This window comes from Chiloscyllium plagiosum, chromosome 3 (assembly GCF_004010195.1).
Source record: "Chiloscyllium plagiosum isolate BGI_BamShark_2017 chromosome 3, ASM401019v2, whole genome shotgun sequence".
In the NCBI taxonomy this organism is placed as follows: domain Eukaryota; kingdom Metazoa; phylum Chordata; class Chondrichthyes; order Orectolobiformes; family Hemiscylliidae; genus Chiloscyllium; species Chiloscyllium plagiosum.
In genome coordinates, this window is record NC_057712.1 from 88,126,341 (window position 1) to 88,150,219 (window position 23,879).

Consider the following 23,879-nt stretch of genomic DNA (forward strand, 5'->3'; position numbering starts at 1 on the left):
TTTCCACCTATCACATTTCCGACTCCCCTCCCCCAAGTCCCTCCTCCCTACCTTTTATCTTAGCCTGCTGGACAAACTTTCCCCATTCCTGAAGAAGGGCTTATGCCCGAAACGTCGATTCTCCTGTTCCCTGGATGCTGCCTGACCCGCTGTGCTTTTCCAGCAACACATTTCCAGCTTCCTCCAATATTGACTCAGTAGACAAACCCTCGTTTTCTGCAGCTGCGATGCTCTTTCTAATTAACAGTGCTACTCCCCCCTCCTCTTACCTCCCTCCCTGTTCTTTAGTAAGTCGCCTTCAAGACCTACAAACAAATCAACAGGACACCAATAGGATCACCAATATCAGGATTCTATCAGAAGCAGTAATGCAATCACTTGATCGAACACCCGTTCCCACGATCCAGCCCAAACTTTGAGTCCGCTTTGTGGATGACACCTTTGTCATTTCGAAATGGAATAACTTAGAGGAAATCTACAATATCACTAACAACATCCTTATTGGCATAAATTTTACCAAAGAGGAAGAGAACTCTAACTGACTTCCCTTTCTCGATGTCACAGTGGAATGAACAGTCAACGGAGAATCGCAGACCAGAATCCACAGGAAGTCAACACAGACCAGATACTCAACTACAAGAGCAATCATCCCAATACCCAGAGACAGAGCTGCATCAGGGCATTATTTAAACAAGCCACAGCACACTGCAACACCCAGGAACTATGAATAGCAGAAGAAAAATACCTATACAGCATATTCAAGAACAACAGGTACCTGATAAACACAGTCCACCGATTCTTATAACAAACCTAAACAAGAAGATACAACATGCCTAGTGACTTTAACCACATTACTGTACATCAATGACATCTCTGAGATGACTACCAGCCTACTCCAACCATTTGGCATCGTGGTAACCCACAAACCAACCAATACACTGAAACAGCTACTGATTAACATAAAAGACCCTATACCAACAACCAGCGAAACAAATGTCCTTTACAAAATACACTTCAAGGACTACAGCAAGCACTACGTCAGGCAGGAAACTAGCCACCGGGATACACAAATGCCAACTAACCACCAAAAGACATGACCAGCTATCACTAGTATCCTTACACACAGATGAAGGATACCACTTCAACTGGGACACCATATCCATCCTAGGACAGGCTAAACAGAGACACGCATGGGAATTCCTAGATACCTGGCATTCAAAGAGTAACTCCATCAATAAATACACTGATTTTGTCTCCATTTTACCAACCTCTAAGAAAAAGAATGGGAAATGATATCACCCACCTTTAACTCATAAATAGAAAGTGGGACAAAATACCAGCACTTCACCAGAGGCAAACTGAAGATGTTATCTAGTGTGGTGACGAAACATCCGAGAACAAACCTACCAGCTCAGCAACCAAACTTACAACCAGAATAACTGCAGAGAGGGTGTTTCCCCTTGGGAGAACCTAAAACTAATGGCCACCATTTTAAAAATAAAATCAGAGGTTAGCCTTTTAAAATAGTGAGGCATTTTTTAATCAGTATAGCCTTAAATAGCAAAACAGGCTTGATGGGCTAAAGGCCTCCTTTTTGTTTGTATGTTGTATCACATGTTTCTGTTGGATTACATGTTTCTCCAGATCCCAAGTATCATACAGGAAAACAGATGGCCAAGAGCATGTAATTATCAGGATATTGTGTATTCAGGCATTACCATGCCATTATTTTGCAAGCTGCAGTTGTTCAGTAGCATTGCTGTTTTTGAACACATTTTATTCAAAGGTGTTTATTGATGAAGAATGTTAAAGTACAAAATCTTATTTGCCCCACATTTCCTTTTTTAATTTTGTAACCCTGCTGCATATTATAATGGCTGGGTGATATCGAGGAAACAGATGGATTCACAGCAGGTGATATAGTGGCTGCTGAGACATCTGATTTGAGTTTCTACTAATGCAATCTGTAATTTGTGGAAGGATTTGAGAAGTGAAAGCATTAAATAAGATGCAGTTGGATTACTTTATTTGTATGATTTGTTTTAGAAAATATATTTCTAACAAAGTCCAGGTTGTTTGTTTTATTCTCAAGCTTTAGGAAAGTTAACAGTGACTATTTTAATTTAGGCATTGTAGTTTAATACAACAAAAATATTCTACATGAAGTGTTGGACACCTTATTTAAGGAAGGAAGTAAATGCATTGAAAACAGCTCAGAAGTTTTCAGATGAATGGCTGGAATGGGTACTTTATAAGGAAATGTTGGACAGTAATAATCTACATTGTCTCACAGTGGCATTATCAAAGACAAAAAATAGCTGTTATGTCAAAGAAGGAGCACCTGGGAGAGGTGACGAACCACCTACTTTAAGCTTGGGTTTTGAGCAGGGTCTTGAAAGCAAGAGAGTGGAAATGTGTAGGGGGAATAACTCCAGAAGGTAAGGCTAAGAAGGCTGAAGGCAAGTGTGTTAGTAGTGGTGTGAAGTGTCTAAAAATGTGTTATTTCTGGAAGAATAGAGTTTGAAGGGTTTTCAATGTAGAGAAGAAAAGGCAGACAGATGTGTGTGGGGATAATCGGTGGGGAGTGGTGGGACGCATTGCCATGAAGGAATTTTAATACAAAGAGGGCAAATTTAAACCAATTAGCTAAATGATGGCCTAGTGGAATTTGGTGCAAGATTTAATGAGGAGCAGAGTTTTAAGTGAGATTACATTTTTATTGAGGATGGAAGGAAAAGCTTTTGTGATGCACTGGTAATGTTCCTACCTTTGAACCAGGAGCTGTGTGCTCAGGTTTCACCTGCTCCAGAAGTATGCAATCAAATGTTTCTCTGAACGAGTTGATTAAAAAATGTCTAGAGGATAACAGATTGGCCAGGAGAACATCAAGCCAATTGACATGAAAATAGCAAAGCTAGAAAGGCAGTTTTGGGAACACATTGGATTGCAACTCGTTTGGGAAGAAATGTGCTGGGAACTTGACCCTCTCTATATATAATAGAATCCAAAGGTTAAACTATTGTTTACAACTAAGGCAGTGATTGGGAATGAGGATGAATTTGAAAACTGTAATGAACCTTCAGAAATCTTCTTGATTCTGGAATTTCGCCCTTCAATTTTTAAAATTGCCAATCTTGCTGCTTTTTTTTTGGAGCAAGGTGAGAGCATTTTCACCTTATTAGGTGATCAGTCATTACTGTAATCAGTTGGGGACTAAGTGAACATTTGAACAATCGTATAGTTCAAGTCAGCAAAATTATGTAAAGTCAGTCTCACTTTAATCATTTTTCTGAGGCAAAAATATTAAATAATTTTATGGCCATGGATGTTACTAATTTACAGGTCTTCCAGCAGATATTCAACAAGGTTTCACCTATGGATTGTTAATAACATGTACCTGAAGACAAATTATTTGTTTGAACAGGGAGTTAGTTGTGGAGCAGACAGATTAAGGAAAATACTATGTATTCCAAATTGACAAGACAACTCCAAATTCAGTAGTGCAGCAAATACCTTTAAATAAGGGTCAAAAATAAATACACTGGAGATTAATCAATTGGACAAACTGTGGCAGATGGAGCTCCAGTTAGGAAAGGATAAAATCTTCTGCTTGGGACAGAAGCAAAATAAGTTAGTATTTTATAAATGGCAAACTGGAGCTAACAGATGAGCAGAGAAAATGGGATCCAAGAACCCTCAGTACTAAAAATTGTGGATAGATACAAAAAAATAAGAGTGTTGGCTTTTATTTCAATGGAACTAAAATCCAAAATTGTGGAAATTACCTTAGGATCTAACCAGAGCTCTGTAACTCTATTATGACTACTGTATTCAGCTCTTGGGGCTATACTCCAAACAGTAAATTGATTTCCTGGGATGCCAGGATTGTGTGTGAGGAGAGAGCAAGTTGAGTGTCGCCAAACAGAGACCTTGGGGGTGTAATTTCACAGATCCATGAAAGTAGAGTCACAGGTATACAGGGTGGTGACGGTGTTTGGCACGCTTGCCTTCATTAGTCAGAGCCTTGAGTATAGGAGTTGGGATGTCCTGTTGAGACTGTACAGTATATTAGGTAGGCCACTTCTGGAATACTGCGTTCACTTCTGGTCTCCCTTCTGTAGGAAAGACATAGTTAAACTTGAAAAGGTTCAGAAAATATTTACAAGGATGTTGCTGGAATTGGAGGGCTTGAGCTATAAAAAGTAGGCTGGGACTATTTTCTCTGGAGGGCTGGTGGCCAAGGGTTGATCTCTATAGAGAGATTTGTAAAATCATGAGGGGCATGGATACGGTGAAGAGCCAAAGTCTTTTCCTGAGAGTAGGGAAATCTAAAACTAGAGGGTGTAGTTTTAAGGTGAGAGGGGAAAGATTTAAAAGGGACCTGAGGCATCTTTTCATGCAGAGGATGGTGCGTGTATGCAACGTACTGCCAGAGGAAGTGGTGGAGGCAGGTAAAATTACATTTAAAAGGCATCTGGATGGGTATATGAATAGGAAGGGTTTAGAGGAATATGGAACAAGATCAGTTAGGATATCTGATTGGCATGGACAAAATGGACCGAAGAGTCTATTTCCATGCTGTGTAACAGAGTCTAATCTCATAGAAACGTATAAACTTCTAGCAGGAGTAGGCAGATTAGATGCAGGAAGAATGTTCCTGATGGTTGGAGGAGTCCAGGATCATACTTAAGGATAAGTTGCAATCCTTTTAGGTCTAAGATATGGAAATAATTCTTCACAAGGCAGTGGTGAGCCTATGCAATTCAGTGTCTCAGTAGTTGAGGCCAAAATATTGTTTTGAAGGAGTTAGATGTAGCTCTTGTGGCTAAATGGATCAAGAGATATTGGGAGGAAGGCATTGTGGGGTTAGGGTACTGAACTTGATGATCAACCATGTTGAATGGTAGTGCAGGCTAGAGTGGGTGAATGGCCTACCCCTGCTGCTGTCTTCTGTGTTTCTATGCAAGAATTTAATAGGCTGTATGGGGAGAACTTTCTTCCTTTTGGGACAGTCTAGAATAAGACATAACTGTAAAATTAGAACAAAAGGATCAGGCATCACTTTGAGAAGTACTTCATCACAAATCATAGTTGCAATCTGGGACAGATTTCACCCAGGAAGCTGCTCTGGTGTGGTCAGTAGATGATTTGTTCAGCAACATTGTTGAAGGGCACAAGACCCAGTGGATAAATGGATATCTTCAGTCTTTTATTTGCCATCATTTAACTGGAATGTTGGTACAAGCTCAAGAAACACATTGGCCTATTTTCTTTGCTATGTGTATATGGAATTATTGACTGAATCGACTTATGTTTAATTGGAATATTTTTATAGCTTTTGAAAGACTGGCAAGCAATCAAACGACTGAGGGAGTCGGAGGGGTTAAGACATAGGAGATGGAGAATGTATCTTTTAAAATAGTTTATTTTATACAGTAATAGCTGTATGTCACGTTTGCCTCTGCTGTCTCTATAATCTGACCTCAAAAATGAGAGAAAGTTGTGGAATTCTTTGGCCCAGTTTAATAGTGATGTTTAGCTGGCGAAGCAGCAAATCCCACTCCACTTACTCAATAAGCTAAATATTTCCCTTGGTTTCCCCTCGCTGTTACAGTGAACCCACATGTCTGTGAGAAGAAAATGATAATTGTAAAAAATAAAGTGCTACTCACTGCACTGGTATATGCCCAGCAGTTCTCATACTTAACCTTTGAGCTAACTACTAGTCCTACTGTTGTTTTCAACTGAATCCTGAGGAGGCTATTGATCATGCTGCTCTATTCTTTTTTATTTCTCTCTTGATTTCAAGAAAAACACTCAAACAGGTTTGCAGTAATGAACCAATGTTAGTTTTGTTTTAAAGCACAAGCTGATTTTCAAGAGATTTAAGGAACTTCAAACATGGTTCTCAACGGCAGCTCAGAATGTGGTAGTACAATTCCATAATGGAATTCACCAGCATTAACTTGTAAAATCTTGTTAGTCACAGCATATTAAGCATCAACAAAACAAAAACTAATTGCCCAAACATGCAAGTTAAGGATGTCCTCAATTCAACTTGTCTAACTAATTATAGAATAGCATAAAGGATGAAAACCCTAGACAGGATAGGTGTTGGTCGTTGCTTTCAGATAAACAATTGAAGAGGCTCAAAATAAGGAAGGTGGTGTTGATATGGTGCTGCCACCTGAACATGTACTAGGTGTAACAAACTTAAAACATTTTGAATTTTAAAATCAAAATGAAAAATTTCAAAACACCAATTGTGCAAAAGGTCCTGTTACTAACTACACGGGTTCATGTAATTTTATTACATTCACTTGTCATATTTTGACTTCATTATTTATTCAGCTGCATTGTTGTGTAACAATTCTATGTATTTTGCAGAGATTTATTCAATACCTGGCATCTAGAAATACTTTGTTCAACCTCAGCAATTTTTTGGATAAAAGCGGGACACATGGTAAGATATCAGCACTTGTGTTTGATTTTAAAAGATTAATTTTAATCTCAATATTTATAAAAGCTTCCAATAAGAGGTAGATTAGTTTTCTTGTTGACAATATTGAATAAATTTAATTTTCTTTAGATTTGAATTCCCTTCTTTAATATGGCTTACACATCTGAAACTAATTTAAACCGCTTTTACTGGCTTATACATAAGTATTTCAAAAGCCCTACTGTATTATATGTTTGCTTTCATGAAAAGAGAAAGCAATATTCAGGTTTGGTGCACATTGGCATAAATAATTCTGATGGTAATAACTGGGACCAGCGCGTAGTGGAAGGGAGATTTATACTTTGTGGTAGTGATGCCCAAATATGATTTCAGGCTCATGAATCTTTAAGTTAGGAAGATTCTAAGGCACAAAATCAGTGCCAGCTATTGATATAAATTGCTGTCACACTCTCTGAACGTTTGCTGAGAGGGTAGTTAAAATGAGTAGAATCACTTGGGTCCAGTAAGCAGAAGCATTGTAGAGTTCCTAATTTTAAGTGCAAATTGGGCACCAGATCCGTTATGCAACTTTAGTTTAAGCTTGAATGGCAGCAATGACTGTGTTTCATCAGAAATCTTAAATCTCAGGTCAAACTAAAAATATTTTTGTTCTGTTATGAACCCAAAAGAGAGTAGTAGGCTCCTTCATGTCTCCTCTAGCCTGAGCTGCTGATGCTGCACCTCCAGACCCTGCCTTGTGTCCATATTCCTGAAAATAGTTCTGTATGTTGAACTGTCGATATATCATCCTTTAATGGCTGCTAAATAAACCAGGAAGCCTACAGAATGCTACAATGCCATTTATGTCATCACTGTTAACTCGTAAGTCCACTGGTAACAAAGCATCTTTCCTGTAATATATTGACAGTAGACAGAGCCTGTACCCCCCCCCCCCCCCCCCCCCCCCCAGCCAGATGATAACTTTTGGAGTCCTTTTTGAGAGCTTCAAAATGTAAACTTGGCCTGAGATGTAAGATTTACTTGATGAAACAACATCATTGCCATTCAAACTAAATTACATAATGGATTGGTGACCATTGGAGCCAATTTGCATTTCAGATTAACGACTCAACAATATTTCTGCCTGTTAGGCCTATGTGACTGAATTTATTTTAACTATGCTTTTATAGCATTAGAAATATTTACAGTTTGTCATGCAATTTTAACCTTTTGTAACTTCCTCTAATTTCTCAGTATACAGTGTAATTAATTCTGTTCCAATATCCAATGTTCGGTTTTCTATATCTGTCCACAACTGCAGAAACCTAAAATATTTCTGCTTTCTTGCTGCTACATGCCACACAATCCTGTGTTTGTGTACAAATGATGTCTTGCATAAAGATTTCTGTCCAGGTATCATGCTTGTAAACCAACATTGTACTCCCTTCAAGGACACTATATCCTTCCTTGGGTGTCTCCAGATCTACTCTCAGTACTTCAAGTTTATTCAGTTTTTTTCTTCTGTACAATCTGGCAATCTAGAACATGCAACTATATCTTGCTGCCTGTCCTGTTTCTAGGTCTAAAAGGTTTGTTGTCATGTTTTAAAATCTTATCATTTTAAAATCCCTGTTACATCTTGTTTGGAAACTGTTTAGTAACCACCCAATGACTAACCATATAAGGAAGATTGGTAAACTATATCTAAAGTCCATTTTGGGTTCTGAATAATCTGTCTGGCTTTACCATGCTAATGTGAAGTACTACATATATCAGTATTCTGTATGCTAGTCATTCAGTATTCTGTAAAAGGTGAAGGAGAACTTAGATGTGATGTAGAAAAAGTGCCATAGGTCTACTGGACCTTTTGGTATCTCTCTCATTAGAGACAGATGACTGGAAGTGGTTTAACCTGAGGATCACCTATTCTTGGGCAAGGGGAGAGGTGGAGAAGGAGAGTTCTTCATGGTAACTTCTGCCAGTGCAGCAATTGAACCCATGCTGTTGCCGTTGTTGGCATCTGTCTAACATCCATCACCGTCTGTTGTGACGGTATTTGAAGTGAAGACTCAAAGCCTAAACCTGTATGAAAAACATAACCATGTTATAATTTGGAGGTGTTGGTGTTGGATTGGGGTGTACAAAGTTAAAAATCGCACAAAAGCTAATAGTCCAGATTTATTTGGAAGCACTAGCTTTCGGAGCACTGCTCCTTGGTCAGGTGGTTGTGAAGTATAAGATCGTAATACATAGAATTTCTCACAAAAGTTTACAATGTGTGGCAACTGAAATTTTCTATTGAAAAAGACTTGGATTGTTTATTACATGTCTCATCTTTTAGAATGACCATGTTGGTTTCAGTTCTTTCATATATAAATCCCAGAACTTTTTTTAAAGTTACATTCTCAAGTGAACTTTAACACTGGGTGCCATGACAGCCCCAATAATGCATTGAAGGTGTGAGGTGCCCTTTGTGAGACTGTCTGTGCCCCAGTGTTCAGACTTTTTCTATTTCTAAAAAAAAAGGAATTTACAGAATCTTACATGGATCCATGCAGTTTTTGAGGTGTGTGTGCGTGTGTGGTGGGGGTCACCTGTAGTGTGACATGAAACCAAGGTCCCGGTTGAGGCTATCAGCCTCTACTTGGCTACTTTGCATTGTTTCCCGTCCTGAAGTCCGCCTTGGGCCTTCGGATGAATGTCCTGGACCGCTGAAGTATTCCCTGACTGGGATGGAGACTCCTGTCTGTTGATTGTTGTGCGGTGCCCATTCATCCGTTGCTGTAACCTCTGCTCTGTCTTGCCAATATACCATGCCTCAACATCCTTGCCGACAGCGTATCCCATGGGTAATAGTGGTATCCATATCAACATGCTAGCATGTCTTGCAGCATCCACTGTGACAGGGTTATATGGTGTTGCCCTGGAAGCTGGGCAATTTGCTGCGAACAATGATCTGTTTGAGGTTTGGTGGTTGTTTAAAGGCAAGAAGTGGAGGTGTGGGCAAGGTCTTAGTGAGGTGCACATCCTCGTTGATAATGTGGTGTAGGCTGCAAAGAACATGGGCACCCATGAAGGAGCAGCGTTTTGAAAGTTAGTGCTTCCAAATAAACCTGTTGGACTATAACCTGGTGTTGTGAATTTTATCTTTATACAATCATATTAGCATCACTACAACTGCATCTGAAAGCAGCACCAAATCTATCTGATCATTGCTCTTGGCTGTACAAAAAAAAGTCTGTGAGTATTGATCCTTACATGAGTAACAAATAGTCCACATCTATCTGAGCTATTTTCATCTCGATTGATGGTAGTCTGTTCTGATTTGGCACTGGAGCAAAGACTAGAATTGGATACCTTGACAGCACAAAAGGTGGCCATTTGGCTCATTGTGTCCATGCCAGCTTTCTGTAGAGTGACCCAATTAGTTTCATTCCATACTTTGCAGCCGTAATGTCCTCCAGTGCCTGAATTCTTTTCTTTTGCAGCCATTAATTGTTTCTACTGTCTTTTGAGACTGGTGGAAGCAAGTTTCAGGTTATTAGCACACATTTTAAATGTAGAAAGTGACAATCTGTGTTCACTTATCCTTGCATCGCCAGCTGATTGAAAAAAGAACCTGTGTTTGTTTAGCCTATCATAGAATTATACTCCTTTATCAACCACCAATTGTATAAGGGGAACAACCCCTAGTTATTTCAACCAACCTTGGAGCTGGTTTTCCTCTGGAAAAAGGTTCTGGTAAACCCCTGTATCATGTCAATAATATTCATTAAATTTTCAAAAGTACAGTGACCAAATGTGGTCATTGTACTCTAAAGCTCTGAATTGAGACTTGATCAGGTGTTTCCCAGAACTTTGTGGGAAGCTCGGGAAAAAGTTACTGGGCCTCTTGTATCATTTAATAGCCACAGGTGAGGTACTGGAAGTCTGAAGGGTGGCTAATGTAGTGCACTTTGAGAGGTTCTGAGGAAAGTCCAGGGAACTACAGACCAGTGAACCACTGGTCAGTAGTGGTAAGTTGTTGGAGGGGATTCTGAGGGACAGGATTTACATGCATTTGGAGCAGCAAGGACTAATTCTGGATAATCGACTTGTCTTTGACCGTGGGAAATTGTGCTTCACTAACGATTGAAGAGGTGACAGAGAAGATGGATGAAGGCAGAACAGTAGATGCTTATATGGACTTCAGCAAAATATTTGACAAGACTCCGTGTCATAGAATGGTTAGTAAGGTTAAATCACATGAGATCCAGGGAGTGCGAGCCAACTGGATGCAAAACTGGCTTGAAGATAGAAAGCAGAGTGTGGTAGTAAAGGGTTGCTTTTCAGACTGGAGGCATGTGACAAGCAGTCTGCCACAAGGATCAGTGCTGGGTCCACTGCTTTTCATCACTTACTTAAATGATTTGGTTGTGACCACAGGAGGTGTGGTTAGTAAGTTTGCAGACGACACTAAAATAGGTTGTGTAGTGGGCAGATGGTCCAACAGATCGACGAGTGGCAAATGGACTTTAATTTAGATAAATGTACATAGTTGGACACATTAACAAAACACTAGCCTCATGTCTGTCTTGGATTAGTTATAAAATCGCTGGGATAAATTAACCGATTGATTTCAATCTACCAGGTGTAGTTCTATGGATGCCCTTCTCAAATGCTATTTTCTGATCAGTTAGCTCATTTATTGTTAGCTTTGCACTAGTGGTACACTTGTTTTGAAACAGAAACTAAAAGTATGAGAAGTAGACATTTGGCACTTGAGCGTACTCCGCCATTCATTATGATGGTGGCAAGCTATCTAAAACCTGTTCCTGCTTTTCCCCCCTATCTTTTTAGCCACAACTCCTCCTGGAAATCATACGATGTTTTGACCTCAACTGCTTTTCATTGCAGCAAATTTTCAATCTTTGCTCTGGGTGAAAAAATTTCTCCTTATCTCAGTCTTAAATGGCTTATTCCATGTCCTTAGTTAAAAATCACAGCACCCAGGTTATAGTCCAACAGGTTTATTTGGAAGCACTAGCTTTCGGAGCACTGCTCCTTCATCAGGTGACCTTATACACTCCAGTCCAACACCAGCACCTCCAAATTATCCGTATTTTTAGACTGTGACCCCTGGTTGTGGAACTCTGTCATTAGGAACATCCTTCCTGCATCCACCCTTTCTAATTCTGTTTAAAATTTGAGAGGTTTCTATGAGATTCTATTCTTTCTTCTCAATGGAGTATAATTGAACCCCTCTTCGTCTGTCAGTCCTGCCATCCCATGGATGAGTTTGGTATACTTTTCCTGCACACTCTCTAGAGCAAGAACATCCTTTCTCAGATAAGGGCATGAAAACTGCGCACAATATTTTTGAGAGTGGTCTCAACAAGGCAGAATTGCAGCAAATCATCCCTACTGTTGTACTCAAAATCCTCTTGGTATGAAGGCCAATATACTGTCTACCACCTTTACCATCTACTGCATCTGCATGGTTAACCACCGTGCCCCAGGCCTCTATGCCCGTTCCCCTTAATTTATAGCCATTCAGATAATTTGCCTTTCTTGTTATTGCTGCCAAAGTGGAGAACCACATATTTATCCACACTATACTTCATCTACCCACTTGCTCAGCTTGTCTAAATTGCACTTAAGTATCTCTGCATCCTCCTCACAGCCTACCCTCCTACCCAACTTTGGATAGTCTGCAGATTTGGAGACAATTAGTTCTTTCATCAAAATCATTAATATTTATTGTGTAACTGGAGTTCTCACATTGACCCTTGTGGTATCCCAGTAGTCACTGCCTGCCATTCAGAAAAAAAAGACCCATTTAAACCAAATTTGTTTCCTGTTTTTTATCCATCTCAATAGCCTACCCCAATTCCATGCATTTTAATTCCATATACTTACTAATCTTTTGTGTGGAACTTTGTCAAAGGTTGAAATAAACCACATCAACTGGCTCCTTCTCAACAATTCTTCTGGTTATATCCTTGAAGAATTCCAAAAGGTTTGCTATTTGTTTCAGCTGCATATCTTGAATATTACAATATTTTTCGATTTGATGTGCTAGGCTCCTTTGTATCAAGCAACATAGAGAGTAAAGGGTGAAAACATGCATTTACAAAGTTTTTTTTAAATGGGGGATTTGCAAGTTGCAAAATAATAAATTCATGCAATAATGAATTATTTTTATGAAAATATAATAAAATGTGTATAAGTCACCATAGGTTGCCACCATTTTAATTATGTAAATTATAAAAAGAAATAAATCATACAAAGTTAGGATAAATTTCATTTTAAGTTCCATCGATGGCTTCTTGATTTCTTAAGTGGCCCCAGGATGCTGCCACACTCTGCTGCTGCCAAGGCATTCACTAAAGATGCAACACGCTGAAGCACCCTCTGCCACTGCTGACTGGGCCTAGAATGTCACTTTTGCCAGAACTCTTCGTCGCTGCCAATACTCCAGCTGTTGCCATAGCCAGGAGACTGTCCCAACTCTCAAGGACCAGGGCCCATCTCAACTTCTGAGAACTGGTTGAAAGTCCAAATTGACCCCTGAAAAAAAAGAGAGATCATTCACTCTGCCATCATTGCAGACACTGCCAAAACAGAGGAAAAGAATTAGCCCCAAATCATTGATATTGAAATAGTTACTCAAGCTGCGACTGCTGTGGGCACAACAAATGGACTAGATCCACTGCTCTAATTCCCTGCAACCTGTTTCCACTGTAGCTGCAGAAAGAAGAAAAAATGAAATTGATTCAAAAGCTAAATGAAGAAAAATAAAATTTATAAAAGAAAGAAGGATGCAGTTGGTCATGCAAGATGGAGTGGACAGGCCATGAGCCTGAGCACCACCTACCCTGTTGCTGCTGCCATCAATAGGGAAGGGAATGGTCTTAAAAATGCATCCAGAAATGGTTGTCCATGTTTTCTAGTGGCATGTACAGTCCTGTTGATGGTTGTTTTGTAGATGCATTTAATGCTTGAGGTGTAGATTAGGAAGCGGGTGAAGTGAACTGATATTGGAGAATACTGGCAGTTAGTGCTAAATTTGATCTAAATATTATTCCCTGTTAGATCTCTTTCTAAAAAAAAAAGTTATTTTGTAGACCTGGTTTCATTTGAGAAATGCAATTTTCCAGTTTTCTTTGGATATGGTGCAGCGCTAAAGAGCTAAGGATATCTCTATTTCCGAACTTTTATCCTCAAAGTAAACCCAGTCCTTAGCCCTTAGGTATCAACCAAGATTGTATTGTCCTTTTGAGCAGTTGAGGGCAAAAGGAATAGCAAGTGCAAAGTGAAAAGGAAAATAAGGCATCCATCAAGTTGTTCAACTTTTGTCGAGTATTTCTGAAGAAATTGAGCTCCCCTTTTCTTGGGGATGTTAGAATGGTAGAATTGAACATGTTTAGTTCTCTACCAATCCAATGTGAATTATGAAGATTATTTAGCAAAACAATTTCTACACTTGTCAAATCATAATCCACTGGCAGTTCAGTTTCACAGTAGAACTGTAGAAACCTGTGAGAGGGATGTTTTCCTATCTTAGTCAGCTGAATCACTGTAGATACATGTATATACTGAAGGGCATTTCCTCTCCTCCAATCATTCAACAAGGTAACAGAAGTACTGTTCCATGATTTGTGTCCAGTAATTTCTGAAATTATTCAGCTTTTGCTTCTGTTGTCCATTTTACAAGTTGACCAGGAGAATTTTCTCCTTTTGCTGGTCATAATTCTGACCTTTTTGGTTATTTGAAACTGTATTTTCTTGTCCAATTTTCTTTGATATGTTTGGCAGTTCCTTCCATATTTGCACCACCCTCTGTGATAAAGTTGCCCCTTTCATCTTATAACTATGCCTTCTGGTTTTTAATTCACCGACACTAGGGAAAAAGACCTTTTGCTATTCACCTTATCAATGCCCCTCATGATTTTAATAAACCTCTACCAGGTCACTCCTCAATGTAATAGGCTCTGGGGAAAATGTCAGTCTATCTGGCGTCCCTTTATAACTGAACACTCTAGTCCCAGTAACATCCTTATAAATCTTTTCTGCACCTTCCCTACAGCAGGGTGACCAGAACTATACACAGTACTCCAAAAGTGACCTCACCCAATGCCCTATATAGCCACGCCTTGACATCCCAATTCCTATACTCAGTGAAGGCAAACATGCTAAACACCTTCACCATCTTGTCTACCTGTGTCACCACTTTCAAGGAACTATGTATCTGAACCCCATACATCTCTCTGTTTGACAGCACTCCTTAGGGCCCTACCACTAACTATGCATGTCCTGTCGTGGTTTGTTTTGGCAAAATGAAACCCTTCGCGTTTATCTAAATTTAAGCTCCATCTGTCATTCCTCGGCCCATTAGCCCAGGTGATCAAGATGTCATCTGCAAACTTAATAACCATGCTTCCAATATTCTCATCTAGAATGTTCATTTAGATGACAAATAACAGTGGACCCAGCATTGATGTGATCAAAACAAGCCTCCGGTCTGAAAAACAACCCTCTGGCACCGCCCTCTGTCTCCTATCGTCATGCCAATTTTGTATCCAATTGGCTAGCTCTCATGTGATGTAACCTTACTGACCAGTCTATCATGCAGAACCTTGTCAAAAGTTTTGCTAAAGTCCATGTAGACATCTACTGTCTGCCCTCCTCTATCTTCTTGGTCACATCCTCAAAAACAAACTGTATCAAGTTTGTACATGGGAAATTGTGTCTCACTATCATGCTATCCCTGATCAGTCCTTGCTTCTTCAAATACATGTAAATCCTGTTCCTCCAAATCCCCTCTAACAACTTACCCACCACTGGTATCAGACTCAATGGTCTGTAGTTCCTGGGCTTATTCTTGCAGACTTTCTTAAATAAAGGAACAACGTTAACCACCCTCCAGTCTTCCAGCACCTAATCCATGGCTGTCGATGATACAGATATCTATGCAGGGGGTCCCACAATTTCATCCCTTGGCTTTCCACAATGTCCTGGACCCAGGGACTTGTCTTCATTTGTGTTTTAAGACCTCCAGCACCATCTCTTCTGTAATATGGACTGTTTTCAGTACATCACTATTCATTTCCCTAAGCTTCCTAGCTTCGGGTCTTTCTCCACAGTATATATTGATGTGAAATATTTCAAATTTCAACCCATCATATGTGGTTCCACACACAGACGTCCTCATTGATGTTTAAGGGTCCTTATTCTCTCCTTTGTTGCTCTATTGCCCTTAATGTACTTGTAGAATCTTTTTGGATTCTGCTTAACTTTTAGCTTTGGCAGATATCTCATCGCCTTTTTGTCCTTCTGATTTCCCTCTTAAGTGGACTTCTACACACCTGATACTCCAGGGATTCACTTGATGCCATCTCGTCCTTTTTCTTGACCAGAGCCTCAATATTTCTAGAAATCCAGTGCTCCCTATTCTTACCAGCTTTGCCCCGCAATGACAGGAACACGCTGGTCTCTGAACTCTCATCAACTTGCCAGTTGTCCCTTTACCTGCAAATAGCCTCCCCCAGCCAACTTTTAACTGTTCCTGTCCAATACTGTCAAAATTGGGCTTGTTCCAATTTAGAACTTTAACTTTTCCACAAGGTCAATCTTCCATCATTATTTTAAAACTAACAGAGCTATGATCACTGGCCCCAAAGTCCTCCCCCACTAAATCCTCAGTCACGTGTCCAGCATTATTTCCCAAGCAAAGGTGGAGTTTGCTGCTTCTCTAGTAGGGCCATCTACATATCGATAAAGAAAATATTCTTAAAGTTGCTTTAACAAATTCCTCCCCAAGTCCTTAATATTATGGCATCCTAGTCTGTTTGGAAAGTTAAAATTCCTTACAATTTACAACCCTATTGTTATTAAGGCTATCTGTAGTCGTCTTACATATTTGCTTCTTAGTTGCCTGCTAACTATTAGTGGTAGATGCAGCGTACAGTTACAACATTTAAAAGACATTTTGACAGCTACATAATAAAAAAGGTTTAGAGAGATATGAACAAATGCAGGCAAATGGAGCTAGTTTAGTATTGGAAACCTTGGTAGCAGGAATGAGTTCGACCAAAGGGTCTGTTTCTGTGGTGTCTGCCTCCAAATGTATGAATAATGTTATGGCTTTTCATCTTCTATATCAGATTCCCTGTCTGTCACTGTCTTCAGAGACTGGCCAAGTTGTAAAGTCATTTACTCAAAATTATGTGCCCTGACACCAAGGTCTCATTTATACTCTTCTCTGCATCAATCTGGCATTTTATTGGGCTTGTTGAATGAGTAAGGTTTTAAAAGAAGTATGTATTTAGCCACTGTTCTGATCGAATTGTTATCTCTAGCTGGCATCATCAAAAAATAGGACCAGCTTATGTTGTTTTCCTGAGTCAAATTTGCAAATGCAAATTTAGTGTTTGGAGATTCCTAACATATGGACTACTTGTCTCTGTACACTGCTGTCTAAGTACTTAGTTTTTATTTTCAGCTATTTTATCTCTGATAGGATTTTATTGTTTTATACAAATTCTTTCAAACTTGGATTCAGAGCTTTTCATGCAGAATGTTTGGACATTTCATCTTGCCCTAGCTGCAAATCATGCTGGTGCTTGCATTTTTGTGGAAACATCAAGGAATTGTTTGTGTTGAAGAATTGGATGTACATTGAAGTCTGAAATTGAACAGATTTTTTATTGGAATTTTGATTTTTACCTTCACTGCATTGGGGGGGGGGGGGGGAATTAGTTTTATGTGCTATGCAGTGGGATGGATGGTTGAATCAATCTGAGTATGGAGACAGAATGTAATGGAATCAGTTTTCCTATTGCTCCAGGCATATCGACATAGTAATAGCAATAAGAGTTGTGCCAGCTACTTTGGCAACAGGTGCTGAAGCTGGGTAGATGATCATAAATTGAAGCATAAAATTAGCAACATGTTGTTCAAAAAGTGATTACCAGGTGTCTTGATTTGAAAATTGAAGAAGACCATGTTGAGTAGAGGAAAGTGTCTGTTGAGAAAAGTATGTCCTGCACCTTGTTAATGCATGCACTTAGCAAGTTCATTAAAGTTGCTATAATCTGTTGAATGAAAAGTGGTAAAGTCACATGACTTTTCAAGATGACAAAATTGAAGATGCTACCAGGTATAGTTTGCAGAAATAAAATTGAGATGGTGTAGCATAGGTTGAACAGTAATTTTTGATTCACATTGATGTCTAAGCTTGGAAATGGATACTGTTTACAAGCCTGATGTTGAACAGTGATTATGAAGTGAATTGTGTGGGCTAATTAATTTTGTGAAGTATAAAGTTTGCTACAATATGTTATCTAATTTTGTGATTAAAATATAGTTAAGTTGTGCATTTTTTTTGGTCTTGTATATTTGTTCTGTATCAGGTGAGACTGCTGTGTCTTGTAATAATTTTGCTTAAAAATTACCTGAGTCACTTGCAAAGGTATCAGAGGTAAATATCAAGTTAGATCATGTACAATTGAATTTAAGTAGAAAATACTGGTGTTTTGTAAGTGCTGTTCACTGCATTTTAATTCTTGCAGGTTATGACATGTCTACGTTTATTAGAAGATACAGCAGATATTTAAATGAAAAGGCATATTCCTATAGACAGATGGCATTTGATTTTGCAAGAGTGAAGAAAGGGTAAGTTTTTTTTTTCGTTTCTTTTCTCAACATCAGTTGTGCAGGTCAATATTGAATGGTGCCGTATAGAAATTGCAACCTGTTTTGAAGTTTTTGTAATACAGTTTGGTTTGTTGTTTCTCAGTCTTCTAATTGTTGACTGTGTGATGAAATTTTACAACAGTTAAGCACCTTGATTACAACATTGAACTGTAATACATGGAGAATGTGAGGACTGCAGACGCTGGACATTAGAGTCAAAGAGTGTGATGCTGGAAAAGTGCAGTCAGTTAGGCAGCGTCGGAGGAACAGGAGAATTGATATTTTGAGCATAAACTCTTCAACAGGAATGAAGGGAGCGGCTCAAGGAAGCTGAGAGATAAGTGGAAGAGGGAGTGGAGCTGGGGGGGGAAGGTAGCTGGGAATGCGATAGGCAGGTGAAGGTGATAGGTCAGAAAGGAAGGTGGAGCGGATAGGTGGGAAGGAAGATGGACAAATCAAGAGGGTGGTGCCGAGTTGAAAGGTTGGATCTGGAATAAGGTGGAGCAAGGGGAAATGAGAACTGGTGAAATCCACATTGATCCCATGTTGGTGGAGGGTCCCAAGGCAGAAGATGAGGCGTTCTTCCTCCAGGTGTCGGGTGGCTAGAGTTTGGTGGTGGAGGCGGCCCAGGACTTGCATGTCCTTGGCGGAGTGGGAGGAGGAGTTAGTGTTCGGCCATAGGGCGGTGGTGGTGTTTAGTGCATGGTCACCACACTAAACAACCCCACAGCCCTGTGGCCAAACACTTTAACTCTTCCTCCCACTCCACCAAGAACATGCAAGTCCTGGACCACCTCCACCACCAAACTCTAGCCACCTGGCACCTGGAGGAAGAACGCTTCATCTTCTGCCTTGAGAACCTCCACCAACACGGAATCAATGTGTATTTCACCAGTTTTCTCACTTTCCCTTTCCCCTTCCCCCACCTTATCCCAGATCCAACCTTTCAACTTGTCACCACTCTCTCTTGACCTGTCCATCTTTCTTCCCACCTTTCCGTTCCACCCTCCTCTCCAACCTGTGACCTTCACCCCTACCTTCATCTACCTATAGCATTCCCAGCTACCTCCACCGTCTCATTTATCTCTCAGTCCCCTTGGGCCACCCCCACATTCCTGTAATACCATGTCCAGCATTCATTGAAACCAGGCTTGTTTCTGTTGATGTTTTTTTTCCCTGGGCAAATGGTATGCGATATGCTATAATATGTTCATGAGCCTTCTTCTTTAAGGGAGCAGTGATGGCCTAATGGTATTATCACTACACTGTTAATCCAGAAACCTAGGTAATGTTTTGGGGACCCAGATTTAAATCCTGCTGTGGCTGATATTGAATTCAAATTCTATTTAAGTCAAAACTGGAATTATGAGTCTGACGAGTACACATGACTCTAGACCCACAGCAATATGGTTGACTCTGGGTAATTAGGAACAGGCAATAGCTACTGGTTGACCCAGCAATGCCCACATCCTGTGAATGAATAAAAAGCAATGGCATATAATGTCCTCAAGTGCAGGTCTCTGAAAGGAAACCAGTTGTCTCAGGTGTAATATTTCTAATCAGAGATATGCACAAGTTAATTATATGATGCTTAAAAGGTCAAGTTCTAAATTCACATTTATTAAACTTTCATTTCTTGTGAGCATTGAATCACTGAAATACTGTCTAGTCTGATCGTCATTAGCTGTTTTCTAAATATTTGTTTTTTGTTTTTTTTTCGTATTTTTAATTCAACATTGTACAAATATGCTGCTTACCTAATAGGCTGCAAGCAGCTTGTGGATTGCTTTTCACAAAATAGTATGTTTTATATCATTACTTTCTTCAGTTATTCATTAGGACTAGCATGAGTTGAGACATGTAATGAAAATTATAACTAGAGTTCAAACCCATGCACTGGATCACAGACTTTTGATAAACCTAATTAAGAGATAAATGATAAGTTTATCTTAAGATCTTGCACTTCTACAGTGGTAGTCTAAGTTAATTATTTCCTTTAATACGATGAAAGCAGATCAGTAAATGACCTGAATTGTCCTCATTTGGGCTTAGATTTGGGTTTTCCAGCAAATATGTTGCTTTAAGTAAAGAAATTAAGTTTGGAATTACAAGAAAAATTAAATAATAGTCGGAAGTTGTTATAATTGACTTTGCCTTTATAAATGAGAGGCAGTTTCATATTTGGTTGTAGGGAGCAAAACTTGCTAATTTCCTATCCATGGTTAAGACCTATGAGCAGGCAGCAGAAGATTCACAAAGCCACAAACATTCTTCTTGGTCTTCAAGGTAGTTTTGTTAAGCAATTTAAAAATGTTGGTTTTATAAAGTCATATGGTTAGATTTCTGGTTGAGTTAGCACATAGTTGCTTGAAGTTAGAATTAACATTTGCACGTTGGAAGGCTGTGCCATGTGTTGCAACCTCAGTGGATTGTACTACGAGCAAGTCCAGCTCCCAGAAACCTGGCTTGATGGATCACATGTTTAATTTTCTTATTTAGATAATGTGGTGGTTTAGATAAAGGGCTGCAGATGATTTTTAACATCAGAAAATAAGTACAGAGAAGAAAATAAGCAACCTGCACTCATTCACATATAAATATGTTATAGTTAGACTTTAGCGCAAATACCAAAGTAAAGTTTGTTTGTCTGTCTCCCAATATTGTCTATTGTAGACACTCAAGTCTTGAAAAATTGTACTTGCCTATCAACTCTTTTTAAATTTTTGCTTCACTTTCCTTCAATTTCTTTTTCTCGAACTGTAACAGTTACTGTGAGTTTGATGGTATAAATGTTTCATAATTCTGATGGTCTAAGCATTTTTAGTTTTGAAAGCATGAAGATTTCCATCCTAAATTCTCCTGGCTTGGAAACTTCAGAAACCAAGAAAATACTGCTTCTGACTTTTACTGAACTGGGAAATATTTTTGCAAAAAAGACTTTTCCTTTTTAACTGAATTCCTCTGAACTGAAGTCAAAGTAAAACAAATGACTTTGTTCTATTTATTCTGCCTATCACAAACTCAAAACTACAAACACCTTATTCCATTAACACCTCAGGAGTTTACCTGGCATTTGAATGCAGTCATATGTTGTCTTGCTACAGGTGTTTTGCACATGACTTTCTGACCTTATTAAAAATGTTCCTTCACAGCAGTAGCTAATGTCCATTTCCCTGTATTTTGAAATCCAGACTGAAAAATTTGCATGTTTCTTCTTACATATGAAAAGCATTTAAACGTAAGAATCATTGTTCCACTTCAAGTATTTATTCCAACTGTTTATTAAATTATTTGGAGGTATGTATTTAGTTCATTTTATAAGAAGGCGTTTTGGGCTTAAGAGAAAAACTCACCAGATTTCATTTGTGATGTGACGAACCGGAACTGTAAAGGAACATAATAGTTGGGGCTGCATTTCTTTAATAACCAATATCATCATCGATTTGAAATGATTAAAAATGGTCTCCAGTATTTGGTGTTGTAAAATCAATCCTAGAGTGTGACATCTTTCAGACATTTACTCTCCGTGGGTTTTGGTGGCTAAGCCAGCATTTATTATCCTTTCCTAATTGTCCTCCAAGTTGAAAACTGTTTCAGTCCATGTTGTGAAGTATCCGAGAAAGGCTATTAGCTGGTGAGTTTGCCTGTTTTTCACCCTCCACCCTCAAATCTCACTACCTAGCTCTACATTTTGTACCAAAGAAGGAAGAGGAAGTCGATTTTTACTTCCTTTATTCACTAGTTTGCTTTAGAGATGAGCATGTTTCTTTTGGGGGTGGGGTTGGGTGATACCCATGGAGGGAACATTTCTGTTTCTTGATCAGCCAAACCACAATGAAAAAGCACTCATTTATTCCAAGGAATAGTCTTAATTATTTTTTAGTTCCCAGAATTTCTGAGGCTTGGGAAGCCTGACCAGTCAGTGTTAAAAGTTGAGAAGGGAAAGAAATATTCATACCAAGTTGCTTTAATGTTTAGTTGGGTCAGTAACCTTTTTTCCATTGTGCCTCTTAAAATTGGTGGGTTCAGGGTTCACTGGGTTCAGAGTTGAGATTTTTAGTCACCTGTTTTGTGTGTTAAAATTATTGTCCTTTTTTTCGCGCTGTTATCTACATCCTTTAATACAAGTAAGCAAATCTGTGCTGAGCTAGGAGTGGCAAGGCCTCATTTTAGAAGTTATTGCTCTGGAGCCAAAGATCTAATGTAAAAACAAGACAATATTTTCCATTTAAATGTATTACAGGAACATTGGAAGGTTGTCCACCACAGCTGTGGATCCTATTGAACTTAGATTAATTTAGAAATGTATCTGAGCTGTGTTCCCTCTTCCTTTTCTCTTTTGGTAATTTGGCTAAATTAAGATATTTTATCCTTCTCTCTAGAAATTTGCTTCTTTAAAGTTGAAGGACTGTTGTACTGTTAACATTTTCAATTCAAGCAGTTTCACTAGAACAAGAAGCAAAGCCTAATCTGCCATGGTCAACATTAAACAAAACCCGTAATGACAATGGGTTATAATTTGCTGTGACAAGGCACCTAGTGACATCTGCTTTTGGTTCAACTTGTCTGTGTTTTTAGGGTTTTAATTTTCTTTGCATAACAAGTCCAAGCTGATCATGTCAGAGCAGGAGAAAAGGTATCTGGGATCTGAGTGAACAAGCAAGTAGGTGTACACCAGTGGAAATAATATTTTCTCATTTATCATATTTTAAAAGTTGCTGAAATTACCTGTTTAAGTTTTTGAAGCTCTCTTTGTTGCCAGATTCTAAGTCTCCCTGTTACATAGATTGACTGACTTAAATGAGTGGGTGGGGACAGTTGTAAAGTATTTTTCTTTTGACCATAATGTTGAAATGGTGAAAATACAAAAAAAACAAGAATTGATTCCAAAGCTACAATTTGTTTTTCCAGGATTGATGGTGTAATGAGAATTATGACTTCTGATAGATTATTGAAAAGTATGCACATACTTCAAGAACATTTGGATGCTCTGCTGGAATTTGATGTAAGTAGTTTCCTGTGGGTAAAATAGGTTATTTAGTTTGGGCGTGCTCTTTCTTCACAGGGCTGATGGTGCAATGAGAACAATGGCTCCAGAAAAATTGTTGAAAGGCATGCCAATACTGCAAGGGCAGTTGGATGCGCTACTGGAGTTTGATGTGAGTAGTTCAACAGCATGATAGCTTGTGGTTGTGACTGCCATTGAACTGAACAGGTTCAGTTTTGGAATTAAGATTGATTTGGACCTGTGTTTTTGTTAAATTTTAAATGCATACGTTATTGCAAATACTGAATGCTTAGTGATGCATGGGCATTTTGCATTCATAGAAATGCATGATCTTATTTGAACACCTGCTTTTACACCCTTTTTAATGCATGTTTCCTTTGTAATTTCTTTGCAGCTTTTACTTGCTCTTACATTTTAATATGATACAAAATTGCAGTAATACTGCCTAAATTCATGTTGCGCACCCATTTTATTGTTGATTGGAATGAATATTTCTCAATCCCCTCGAAAGATTCGAGTTGGATGCAGAAGATCTCCAAATCCTATACCATCTACAGTTGCTATTTTCCAATTGTTTTGGTACCTTTTGGTTTGCTGTCAATTATGGTGTTCAGCTCCAATTACATTTCCCAGATAATAAATAACCCATACCCGCATGCATAAAGATCTGTACAAATTAGGTATAGCCAAATTAGTATGCAGCATTGTGTATTTCACTTTGATCTTTCTGTCTCTAAAGTCTGAGGTCAGCAAGTC

At 38.9% G+C, this 23,879-nt stretch overlaps 1 protein-coding gene across 24 annotated transcripts in view; it reads left to right on the forward strand.

The window, feature by feature from the left end:
- snap91a (synaptosome associated protein 91a) overlaps positions 1-23,879 on the forward strand; it is a 222,718-nt gene that overhangs the window by 64,325 nt on the left and 134,514 nt on the right. For 23 of the 24 annotated variants that reach the window (XM_043685664.1, XM_043685700.1, XM_043685697.1 and 20 more), the window contains 3 exons: positions 6,388-6,463; positions 17,992-18,094; positions 23,181-23,274. In XM_043685664.1, the coding sequence (XP_043541599.1) occupies positions 6,388-6,463; positions 17,992-18,094; positions 23,181-23,274 (273 nt within the window). Of the gene's footprint in view, positions 1-6,387; positions 6,464-17,991; positions 18,095-23,026; positions 23,121-23,180; positions 23,275-23,879 lie in introns of all 24 variants that reach the window. The other variant, XM_043685669.1, reaches the window with a different exon arrangement.